The 12,549-nt window shown below is 53.6% G+C and overlaps 2 protein-coding genes across 2 annotated transcripts; both read right to left on the bottom strand.

Annotated features, from left to right (window-relative positions):
• Positions 1–2,405: 2,405 nt before the first annotated feature.
• Positions 2,406–3,428, bottom strand: J4E93_007733 (uncharacterized protein; the record flags this gene model as incomplete). Its single annotated transcript, XM_049345637.1, has 3 exons — positions 2,406–2,881; positions 2,920–3,288; positions 3,338–3,428. 3 exons carry the CDS (start codon positions 3,426–3,428, stop codon positions 2,406–2,408), a joined length of 936 nt encoding a protein of 311 aa, XP_049197164.1.
• Positions 3,429–7,656: 4,228 nt separating this feature from the next.
• On the bottom strand, positions 7,657–8,892 carry J4E93_007732 (uncharacterized protein; the record flags this gene model as incomplete). Its single annotated transcript, XM_049345636.1, has 1 exon — positions 7,657–8,892. The coding sequence occupies one exon, from the start codon at positions 8,890–8,892 to the stop codon at positions 7,657–7,659; it is 1,236 nt and encodes a 411-aa protein (XP_049197163.1).
• Between the last annotated feature and the right edge of the window lie 3,657 nt (positions 8,893–12,549).

The following is a 12,549-nucleotide window of genomic DNA, read 5'->3' as shown; positions in this document are numbered from 1 at the left end:
TAGTAGCAGCCGGCTATACGGGACTATAGCGAATTTTTTCAAGTATACATTCCAGCAACGAAGTTCCTTGGACGGCAATTCGAGGTCGTCTGCAGAGACTGCTCAGTGGCGCCGATGCGGCTAAGATATGTGACATGGGCAGTGCGGCCACAAACACTCAGCATCTCGTTTGCGTAGGAACATTCCCGGATATAGCTGATGTACCTAGATATATCTTGTCACATGACTTACTCGCTTGTCGTTCAGAAGGATGGCAACCGACCAACTGCGGCGCATAGCCACCAATCGGTTCATCCTTTCGGCAAGGGCCAGCACTCGACCCTCTCTGACTGTAGTGACCGTCTACCACCGTAATCGCTACGACTGCTATACCGAAACCGCCCAGTATGAGCGAAAAAGCTACTGTCGACGCTCCCGCTCCCGCTCCCGCTCCAGAGCAAGACCAACAACCCACCACACCTCCATACTCCATCTTTACCGTTAGCGAAAAACGCTGGATAGTCTTCCTCGTCGCATACGCAGGCCTCTTCTCCCCGCTCAGCAGCTTCATATACTATCCCGCACTATTCAATATCGCCGAGGATCTGGATATCACGCTCACAATGGCCAATCTGTCGATCACGACATACATGCTTGTATCGGGGATAGCGCCTTCGCTACTGGGTGATATGGCTGATACCATGGGCCGCCGACCGCTGTTTCTGTTTGCGATATTGACGTATACGGTTGCTAATGTGGGGTTGGCGGTTCAGAGGAGTTATCCCGCGTTGCTTGTGCTGAGGATGGTGCAGAGTGCGGGGAGTAGTGGTGGGTTTGCGGGAGTTTGTTCTTGTCAAGGTGCTTGCTGATGTGAAGGATCTTTAGGCACGATTTCATTCGGCTACGCTGTTGTCAGTGATATTGCTACGCCTGCTGAGCGAGGTGGCTACATTGGAGCAGTTCTACTGGGGTATGCTACAACCACGTTATGAACGCGACGGTCTTCCTAATTACTATGACCTAGTCCGAACGTAGCGCCCAGCCTCGGTCCCGTTTTGGGTGGCATACTCGTCCAATACGCCGGATGGCCTTGGATCTTTTGGACGCTTGCGATACTATCCAGTGTTAACTTCTTTATACTCGCCATTACGCTCCCAGAAACTGCTCGGAAGATTGTTGGAAATGGGTCGATCATGCCTACACGCTTTTTGAACAGGTCTTACTTGGCTCGAGTAAGATCGAATAATTCACCAACGAGCTACGAGAGCGAGATCGATGTTCAGTCGGTGCGAATGCCCAGTCTCAAGCCCTGCTTCAAAGCACTCTGGCAGAAAGAGAACGCACTGATCATGCTCATCAACGGCCTATTTTACATGACTTACTGCTGCGTTCAAGCATCACTGTCAACTCTCTTCATAACAATTTATGGCTTCGAAGAACTGTATGCTGGTTTGATATACATTCCGTTTGGAGTCGGCTGCGCTTTGGCTTCATACACTTGCGGTAAGTAGCGCATACCAAGTACACACAGACTCATCGATAACAGAAAGCAGGGTACGTGATGAACTGGGAGTATCGTAAAGTCGCGTCTAGTTCAGGCTTCTCGATTAATCAAACGCGCGGCGATGATCTTCTTGACTTTCCTATCGAGAAGGCTCGCTTGCGGGCTACATACTTTTACATGAGCGTTGCTGCAGTGACGACTATCGGGTACGGATGGGCTTTGGATAGACTTACGGTAAGAGAGTCATCAAATATGTCGCTCATTTCTGATAGTACTAAAATCTCACTAGCACTTTGCGGTGCCTCTGGTTCTGCAATTCTTCATCGGCGCCTCCATCACGGGAGTGTTCAACGTACGTATGTCATCAAGCGCATCAGAGAAGCCTACTAACGATCACAGGCTTGTGGTACTTTGCTCGTCGATATCAATCCGGTGCGTCCTGCAACAGCTAGTGCGGCTGCCAATCTATTCCGTTGCGTTCTCGCGGCCGCAGCTCTGGCGGCTTTAGACGCTATCATCTCGAAGTTGGGAACAGGATGGACTTTTACTTCATTAACAGGCCTTACTTTATCGTCAGTACCTATGGTGTTTCTACTACAGCTTTCTGGAAAGAATTGGAGACGGGAACGTCGAAGTCAGCCATTGAGGTGTTGAAATTAAGAAGTTGCCATGATGTAAATATGGATTCGGAGCTGCTCTACACCGATAATACACTCCCAGATTGGTTGTTCCAGACACCAGTTGACCTGGCAAAGCTTTCTCCTCCTTGACATACAGTATCGGGTACCTCTTCTTGAACAGTGGTCGGTGAAGGCTCTCCACCCGGTGCATATGGAGCATACTTATCAACAAGGTAGCACATATCCCTATACGCCCTAAATTGTCGTCAGTACACCTTCTACTCAGCAGTCCAAAGTCAAACTTACATCTCCCTCTCCTCACACCCCGGATGATGCGCCGAACGAACAACATTCATCTTAACACAATACAACCGGTTGCGATCATCAAACTCTTCCACCGGTTCATCCACACCCATAACCCGAAGATACTCTTGCTTGTACTCTGCCTTCTTCGCGAACTCGTATCTTTCGTACCGCCACATACCAAGGTCCATTTCATGATGCGCATAATACGCACCAGCGTCGAAAATGTAGATATTGCCGTTCGACACATCTGTGGCGACGTTACCTTCCCATAGATCTCCATGGATGAGCGATGGCTTGATCTGGCGGCCGTTTTCTTCGAGCGCACCGAGGAGACGGGGGATTACGTGGCTTAGCACTCGGGCTGAGGTTGCTTCGTACGCTGGCCATGGTTCGTTCTCTTTTTTCTCGATCGAAGGGCGGTCCGGAGGAGCTTTGTGAAGAAATTGGGCCAGCTTGGGTCCCAGGATACTTCCTGTGCGAAGCGGCCGTGGCAGGTTGGGATAGGGAAACCGAACATTCCTGTTGGCGATCGACTGAATTTATGCAACTGCGCGAGTTTGGCGCAGAAGAGGGTAGGTTCTGGCAGGGTGTTCGTCATATCGATGAAGTCGCATAGGAAGAAGTATGTCTCTGGCGCTTCGAGCTTGAACTTGCCCCAGGTGTGAGGCTTAGGGACGAAGTCTGGCGATATCTCGTAGAGTGAGGCTATGGAGTTGTACTCGCCTTCCATCATTACCCGGCCAGCTTCTTCAGTGGCGATCTTGAGGAAGTATTTCTTCTCGACGCCGTCTGGGAGGAGGACGACCAAGCGAGCAGTGACGGTCCAGTCAGAGAAGCCATGGCGGTTAGATGAGAGGACGTTGCTACCTTCGGGTAGAGCTATTGAAGATATCAGTAAGAACTGGTTAATGTTTGGTAGTCTGCTTACTTCGAAGTACAGCCTCGTCGATAGGAAAGTCGCCTTTGCTATCGTGACTCCGATCTCCTTCCTTCGCAATTGAATGTACAGCTTCTGACATATCGGCTTCGACAAGAACGTGACAACAAGTTTGAACAAGCGGGAAACTCTCAAGAGAACACGATGTTAACACTTTGGGTATTTGTATACATATGATATCATCGCAGTGAATTGGTAGTGAATTCTCCTCACCCCAAGCACACGACACCTGATAACGAACTCAACTACGCCTCATACGCCGCACAGCAACTGCGTTTTGACCACATTCCGAGACCAGCTCTTCTGTATGCACAGATTGATACCCATTACCTGGTAAGATATGAGTGTCAGAACCGCAATGACTATACCTCAAGCATCGCCATTGCTCGACACACTGGCCATCAAACACACACTCTACAATTCAAAAATCTCAGAAATTCCGAAGACCACCTTCAAAAGCACATCACCAACCCTACGAATTCCTTACCCTGTCGTGTAACCACACCTCTCCCCCTTGCATCGACATCGATCTCCATCCGGTTAGTCCAATACAATACATTCATCACATAAGCCGGGAATGCAGCCTCGTCCTTTACCCCGCTCGCATGTGACGACTGAAATAGAAACCAACAATCGGCGCGCTAGAAGGGTGTTCGCATGCGCAGTGCATGCAGTTCACGGCACAGGAATAGCAAAGATAGTACCTGATAAGGGACGATCTGTGACGCATAGTAAGCCTATACAATGGAGGGGTTGTTTGGTATGGACAAAGGGCTATTTTGACGACTCCTTGCGCCAGGGTGATGGGAATGGAATGGGTGTTGGAGGGGTAGTGGATGCATGGAGGGGTGGTGTTGCGGGCGCTTATGCGCAGTGAGGGATTGGTGACGCTGGCGAGGGCACGTGGGAGTTGGAAGGGATATCGCTGTCCTGGTCTGGCGGAAGATTGCGCTTCGGATCGAGATTGTTTTGGTGTTGCTGTGTTGGCCGTGGGGGGTACTTCGCGGTGTACCCGCCAGGTTGACAGTCGTCCTTGGAACTCACGTCTGCGACATGAGGTTACATCATACCTGCTTGTCACCTGCCCCTAGACCGGCGGTTAGTGTTTCTCAGTGCAAGTGCCGCTGAAGAAATAATGCGCGTATGCACACGCCTATCCGAGTCTGCCTCCCAGCGCGCATTTCTCCGGCATTTCTCAAAAGAACCCCAATCACGTAGAGGGGTACAGCGCTTAATCCTCCATTTCGCAGCCCGAAGCCACCCACCAGCAAACCAAAAGGCGCAGCTGACCACACCCACGATGCAGAACGCTCACTCTCCCATTCGTCAATGTAACGAGGACAGAACGCCAGAGGGAGCGGTATAGACGTGGCATGTCTCTGGCTCAAACTTTTCGACCCCTCCACACCCCTCACCATGAACGTATTGTACCACACAAGCGACGCATCGGCCAGCTCCGATCATGGTAGCCAGAAACTTGCCAACAGCCGCGATCTCGATGCTCGCACGGCATGAATGATCTCGCATTGACCGATGTATGACGATAGACGATCTTGTGACCACGCGTCCATCTACCCGCCATTACGATTCCCATGTTCCGCTCCGGCACCGTGACGCGGTAGGTGAAAAGAAAACCTTGGAAGTAGACGAAACAGTGACATAGGCAAAGGCGGTTCACGCGGAGTGGCAGCGGGGTACAAAAGTGGATAAGCAGGAGGGGGAGAGGAACTGGACGGGTGGGTCTAGGCGGGGTTTAGTCTGGCATTCGTCATATGCCGCGGCTTGCCTGATGTACTCGCTTCGCTTGCTGCTTGGGTGGGCTTGGGTGCGAAGGGACGTGGAATAGGGGACCGGTTCATGCACGATGGCACCGGCCACGTGTTTTGAAACACCGTAGTCGCTCGCCGATGGGCATGGCCTGTGTGTGTATATGTCACGCTTCTGCATGAACTGCTGGTAGGTTTGACGATAGCGATAGTGTAGGCATCAGGTGTTCTGCGAGGCTTGCACATGCACCCCGGATTCGCATTTTCGCGACCCATTGCATTGACGCGATTGGGACTTTCAGGCAAAGTGCTCGCCCATGGTGATGTGATGGGCTTGCCTGTTTAGCGGAATGATGTCGTATAGTTGCGACGGAACGCGATCCGGCGTGACGGAGAAAGGTCCAGAAGCAGACATGTTTGCTGGGACGCAAAGGTCATCTGGAAAGCGATCGCATGTGCTACGCCGGAGTAGAACAATGCTATTCGTTCGTTGGAGCGATTCGCACAAACGATCCAAGTACCACACTCATTCAGCCGTGGAAAGCACTGAGCACAAAAGAAGGAAGATGCGATGCCGCACCCAATCAACACGGCGCACCCCAACAGCGCTCACTCAGCTCGTGACACCCACCAAAACCGAAAAGCTAAATGACGGTAACTTAGCAGAGACTGTCGTGGAAGCCGATAGCCCTGGTTCTAGCCAACAGATCCCGTGGAACCCTTCCTGCCCCAACCTCGCGTCTTTTGTCATACACGGAGTACTAGCCACCCACCATCCTTCCCTTCCATCCGAGCCTCCCGACGACGGGCAATGTCTCTGTGCCTGTCGATCCCAAAACGCAGAATGATGCCAATCCTGCGACTCTATCAAAACTGTTGCCTAATCACCCCATGTCAGGGTGCCCTTGCGCAACGTTGACTCGTGTTATAACCGGGGATCAAGGCAGAGTGTGCCTATCAAAGGAGTTCCCGTGCCCAGGGATAACGCGACGCCTCTTAATCTTGAATTGGGAAGGGACGCGTGCGCTAAGCTTCGGGATGGGGTGGCATGGAACTTTATGAGGAAGGCGAGGCAGGGAAGGAGGCTGATAACGTTGAGCCGCATAGGTGGCCGCTATTAAGGGGTGGTTTTACTGTGTTGTGATGGCCGCGAGAGACCCTGGATGGAGGGACGGTAGGTAGATTCGCTGTAATGTCATCGTTGCATGCGATGCGCGCGAGCTGTAGGTACTGTGCGACGGCCATCCCAAAGCCCTGGGCCTTACCACCCACAACGCATTCGTAAATAGCACTTTGTGCACTCACGTCTAACCCAACCATTCCTCGACGCAAACGTGAGCAATACCCTATTTCTTTTCCCGGCACGGATCGATATCAAGATAGCAAACCGCTGTCGTTCCACTCTACCAATCTAGAGGGCCAGCGCCAGGCGGCACGAACTCATCTGCAGGCCGTCGGATTGGATAGGTGGCAATCCTTCCCGCCTTCACACGCCACGTTCAAGGCCATGGGGGTCGCGGAAAAAGCAAACATCATGACCTTGCCTCTTTGACGCAACCTGCAGCAGGCTTCCATGCACAGCGCTTCTTCTATGGTAAGGCTGAGGACAGCCCGAAACAGCCAATGAAGTTGGCCATGTGCATGCGCAAGCGCCCGTTGGCTGCAACAAGGCACCATCGTGCGTGATGATTCACTAAAGGGACTGTGATGAGTCTGCGACTCACAGTGCGACAGCGGCTCCTGGGAGCCTGGGAACGTGGCAACCCAGGCAGAAGAGGGTGTGTGAAAGCATGTGAAATTCAGGTGTTGCAGACGCAAAAGCATGTGTCCGAGACTGATCTGAGGTGTGCGATAGGGTTACTTGTGTCTCAGATTGGCCATGTGTGGCTGGCATGCAGGGGTCGCGGCTTTTGGAGATCGCCGCCGTTGGAAACTTTGATAATGACTGTGTAGGAGAATGCGACGCATGCGGGTTTGATAGGCGGACAGGGCTTGTGAGTCACGGAAGAAGCAGTTGCACGAGGACATGGGAAGTAGATGGTTTGATAATAAGTAATAAAATTTGTAGATAGCAATAGAGTGGTAAGTGGGTATAGCTAGTTTTGACCGTGAGGTACCGATCTTTCTGATAGAGATGTTCCGTAGAGAATCTCTCAAATCTAGTGGACTAACCCAGAAGACAAAGTGTAGTGGTATCCCAGTACCCCCAGAGTAACAACCTGAACACCATGCGTGCCCGAAACCCAAACAGCAAATAACGATAGTAGGCTAGAAAAACAATACAAGAGTAAGAAGGGGGATATCATAGTAGAAAGCAGACTTTTTCCTGTGACCCGCCCAATGCGTGAGAAAACCCGGTAGTGTTGTACATTGTTGTGAACGTGCAAAGCGAATAAGATGCAGCAAGATTAACAATTACGAAATGCAAGAAAGGGTATCTCGCGGTAACATCAAATAATGCGCAAAGCAATGACGGCAAGGGAAAGGGTATACCGAGACAGAAACGCCAGCGCCAAAGCGTCGAGGTATGAAAGGTAGGAGATCCTAAGCGGATGGGTATCGTAGGATGTCCTCGCAGTTGGCATCGAAGCGCATGGACCAGAGACGCATTCCAGTCATGAGCTTCTCGGTCTTCTCTAGTTCTCGGTCGCGACCGAAGATGGATTCGACAAACTCCTTGCCGCTGTTCTTGCCCATGGAAACGGGCTTCTCTTTGCCGCTCTCCTTCTTAGCGGCCTTCCACATGTAGTCCTCGCAGACCTTGAGGAGCTTGGCGAAGCGGACCCAGAGGCGTTCGCCGCTCTCGAGGAAGTCTTCGACCATTTCGTGGTTCTCCTTCTTGCGGATCTTGGGCATGGTCTCGTCGGCCCTCTTGACTTTGCCGGCAAGTTGGATGAGCAGGAGCCAGAGCTCGCCTGCCATCTCGGCGAGGGGGGTTGCGGGGCCGTAGTGGAAGACAGTCCAGTCGTAGATCCACTTGCCGAGGGAGTTGGCGTCGAAGACGGATCCTAGGAGCATGATGGGTTCTTCTGTGGGGTCCCAGTTCTTGTACGAGTAGCCGGCGGGAATGCCAGCGCGGCGCGCATCTTCTTCGGTGGCCTTAGGGGTCGTCTTGGGGGCAGCTGCTGGGGCGGGCTTCTTGGGGGAGGCGGCTGGCTGTCGGCTGGTTGCTGCGGAGGCGCGTCGGGGACGGCTGCTGGCCTTTGGCTCTGGATCATAAATAGGGACCTGATCGTAGTAATATTGATCAGCATCCCTCCCGTACATGTCGTGGCGCGCATACTGTTCGTATGGCGGTGGTGGATAGTCGTAGACGTCGTAATCGCGCTCGTAGCCGTATCCTTGGTCGTCGAAGACAACTTTGGTGTAGACGTGACGTGCCGACTGCGACGGTCGACGCTTCCTCTCGCGATTGCTGCGCTTGAGAGGCGGGACGTCTGTGTCGCGGCGTTGCCGACTTGGAATTTTGTAACCGAAATAACTTACATATTCAGGGGTGCCTCTCGGCGTCGCGTATGTGCGCGGGTCTGCAGCGGCATACTGAGGCATGGCCCCTCCACGAGGTGTGGGTGCGTACGAGTAGTTGGACGGTACGGCGTGCGATGCCCGTCGAGAGTGGGCCGCAACCTTGGGACTCGCTCGTGGGGTCGCCATCTGGGGCGCGTGCCGCGGCGAGTAGTAGGCGTTACCGGGACCGGGCGACATGGGCGGTGTCGTGCGGAAGTGGTCGTAGGGCATGTTGTAGCCCGGGGGTGGCGTGGGATACTGTTGTGCGTACATGTTGGTGGATATGTCGCTGTGTGCGGCTCAATGGATGGCGGCGGTGAGGTTCGTGTGCGGGATCGATAGGGAAGGAGCCCAGGCCGGTGCCTGCTTCACCTTGGAATGTGCAAACCGAAGGCGGGTCTTCGTGGGCGTTGGTAGTGGGCGGATGTGAATGGGGGTGCAGCGACGGAGGAGAGAGAAAGGGAAATCCGGCTCTGTCTACTGCACATTGGGTGTGTGATGGTCTAGTTGCTAGAGGGTGCCAGAAGGATCCAGTTTGGAGGATCCTGGTCGAGTGTAGACGTTGACGTCTGGTGCTTGGTAATATGTGGTGATGATGCTCGAGTGCGCAAACGAGGAAGCGACGGCGGGCTGCGCCTGCTTTTGAGACGAGCCTCTTTCGCTCTTTCCGCGCGCGGACCACTGTGGATGCCCATCCACCCTAACGCCGCCCCCCTGTCGGCGCCATGCATGCACTACCACAGTCCAAGGGACCCCGGCTGTTAGCAGTCCCTCATCTACGGGTCAGATTGACCATGGCACCATGCTGTGCCTCCTGCCCATATTGCCCACGAGTATTCTGGGAAGCTAGCCCCGAACCCTACACTGTCCAAGCCGCTCTCTGACTCTTCTCTGCAGTCGAACGGCACGCCTTCTACAGTACACCTACACAGTATGGGGTGTTGATGCCTAACGAGCATTGCGCCCAGCCTGTTTTATATTTGTTCTGTTTTGGGTGTGTAATATTGGAAACATCATGTTGCTCGCTATATACCCGTAATCCTGGACACCCTCAGAGATGCCCCTTCGAGCGTGGCTAGCGTAAGCAGCGCAACTCTGTACCTCCCTTCATTTGCTGTCCTACATGCCGTGCAGCATCGTCTTCGATCCAGCTGTCACCGTTTTCAGCGTGTTTCGTTTGCTGCCGAACCCTCTTCAAACGGCCCTCCTTGCAGCCAACAAAGCTCCACCACACCCTTTCACCCTCCAGATGCGTCGTTGGGCAGGACTCGCGGCTCGCTGCAGCGCGGATGCAAAAACACGGCCCATTCTGCCTGTGCTTCTCTGGCTGCGAGCACCTGCTGGCACCGGCGCAGCTCCTCCCACATGGTCGTCGTACGCAGCCAATCCTGCCGTGACCGACCAGCTACCGAGCGACATATAGCTCGAGTTGATCTCCAGACATCTACCCAGCGTCGCCTTCAGCTCGCGACCATTTCCTAAACGTACCCATAGGCAAACTACCTTTCGCCTAGTACCAACGCTACAAGGCCCATCGTCGCGGCACACGGCTGGTAGGTTTTGGCTGGAGTCCTTCCCTCCGAAACAGCGGAAGGTCCACCATTCAACGTCGTCCCGCGTCGCTTGGGGCCGATTATCACTGCTAGGGAGGCCCTGTCCACTGCTCAGAGCCGCACTCTATTGCTCGGATCCCTTCTCGAACTTCCCTCTGCTCATGTACCTAAGCTAATTTCCCGCCCGTGAAAATTTTCTCGAATGTCTCACAGCCTCTCCAACTCGCTGGCCTGGGGCGCGCAGCTGTTTACCGCTACTTCGTTGTCTGCAGTCGTCTTCCAAGGCATATGGTACTGTCGATGTCGGGCCCACTCGCGGCTGCATAGCGCTCCAGCGGCGCCGTTTTGATTCGATCAAAAGCGTCAACAACAAAGTAAATGGTCGCGGTTACATGGTTTGATCTCCCCGCTCGCACCTACTACGGCTCGATAAAGCAAGTTCGCAGCGCAAGTACCTCGCTCTTCCAATTTGACTGGCTCCGGCGGAACGCCTGTATCCGTGCTGTGCGTGAAGCCTGCGCCTTGGACGCATACAGCCTGGTATCTCCCGTCAACACGCTCCTTGTAATCTCTCGGCACACAGTTCTCATTTGTATTTTGACCCCGATGCTCGGTCCTTATTGGACTACATCGGGCCTTGTCCTTGGGGCTCATCGGGTTGCGTTCCTACCGAGCTTTCCCACAATACTTTCTGGAAGTGTCAAAATTCCCAGTACCCACTTTGCTATCAGACAACTCACCTTGCGTAATCCTTCGCACCCACCAACATCATGCGTTGCTATGACTCCCCATGACCTGCAGAACTGTTTTCTCCGCACCCGCATGCTACTATCGTCATGGACTGATTTCAGAATGAGGCTTTCTCACCAAGTGGACCTACGAGATACGAAGCGCCGTCGATTCTACACCGTATTCCCACCTGTCTTCAAGACGACCACTAGGATGAGACAAACGCGGCGGTATGGAAGCAACTGCGACACCCGCGAGTACTAACCCCAATCGCTATGACGCATCACTCAAGTTTGCGCAGCCCTATCGCATGCAGTTTCATGTCTGCAGCGCTGCGGATTCGCCAGGCATTGCAGGCAACCATGTTAGTCTGCCACGACGCAAGCTGAGCACAGCTATCGAGACATGCGAGCGCTCTAGCTGCATGACGCACCTCCTAGAATAAATTCCTCGAGCCCAACGATTCGCTCGTGTATTGCAAATTCAATACACCGTAATTGCGAGTATCCGCAGACTCGACCATGTGTGGCGGTGCATTTGCTTGGCATGGACGCTCCGAGTCACATGCGCACAACGATTCGCGTTGCAGGGATGTGGCAAGCGAAACGTTGAGTTCCCCTGTGGCGGAATGTCGCCTCAACATCACGGACGTCGGACGAATTATCACAAGCAACGCGCAATACACTTTATCCTTGATCACTCTGGGGGTCCGGACGCGTTCGCGATGGGGGCTCATCCGATGGCAAACATCACCATCGCCTTGGTCCGCTTCGTCTTACATTTCGTCGCCATCGATCGGCCAGGTCACCGCCGGCGGCCTTACTGCGTCTCCGATTTGACCGCTTCCGTCAAACAATAGCGAATAATTGAAACACTTAGCGACTCTCGCCACACGGACGATGACTCTTTCGACGAAACAGCTCGAGGCGATCACGCGAGCAATTCAGCTCTCTATCCTGTGAACGCTGTTGATATATTCGCCACACATTATCATTGTAATAGACTCCGCGCTTCCGCAGCCGCCCGCCCATCGAAAAAGCACCACTTCAGCGGTGAGTCATGGTATAGGGAAGAAGCCTGTCCGTTTAGCGAGCCACATGGAAACCAGGCTTCTCCCAGCAGCGCGCTGCATTGACGAGCAGTTTAGACAGGTGGACTTTGTCCTGCGTCATAGCTTTCGCCCACCGCCATATTTGCTTTCAAGCAAGGTTGAAGCATGGAAAGTGCATGAGGCTCCGCAAGAGTGACAAGCCAACCCCGACGTCGTCCGTTCCCTGCGTGCGTCGTTCAGGCAACGCGTACGAGCTCCGATCAGCGTGTTGAGGTATCGATAATTTTTTCGTCAATCGTCGGTGAGAGGGGTCCTGCGTCTCCGCCTTCCGCTTCGCTGCTATCGTGAGGCGGCAGATCCAGTCTCATGCGTTTGCTTTTGCCCTATCGTGGTAGGCGTCGCTGTGATATCGGAGGACGATTTGCGTATCTCTCCAATCGCTAAACAGAATTGCTATTGCGCCACCCCGGGACTACGATTTCCATGGCCGTCTTGCCGATGCTTGAGACGCGTATAACGGTCTTGCTTCCTTTTGCGGCTGCCGGGCGGGTGGAAAAAGGACAGTGCTTCAGCTTTACAGTACCTGCTGCCTAGAGA

Source organism: Alternaria ventricosa, assembly GCF_023758065.1.
Source record: "Alternaria ventricosa strain BMP 2768 chromosome Unknown scaffold_14, whole genome shotgun sequence".
NCBI lineage: Eukaryota > Fungi > Ascomycota > Dothideomycetes > Pleosporales > Pleosporaceae > Alternaria > Alternaria ventricosa.
The sequence above is the reverse complement of the archived record's forward strand: the minus strand, read 5'-3'. Positions and strand labels throughout refer to the sequence as shown.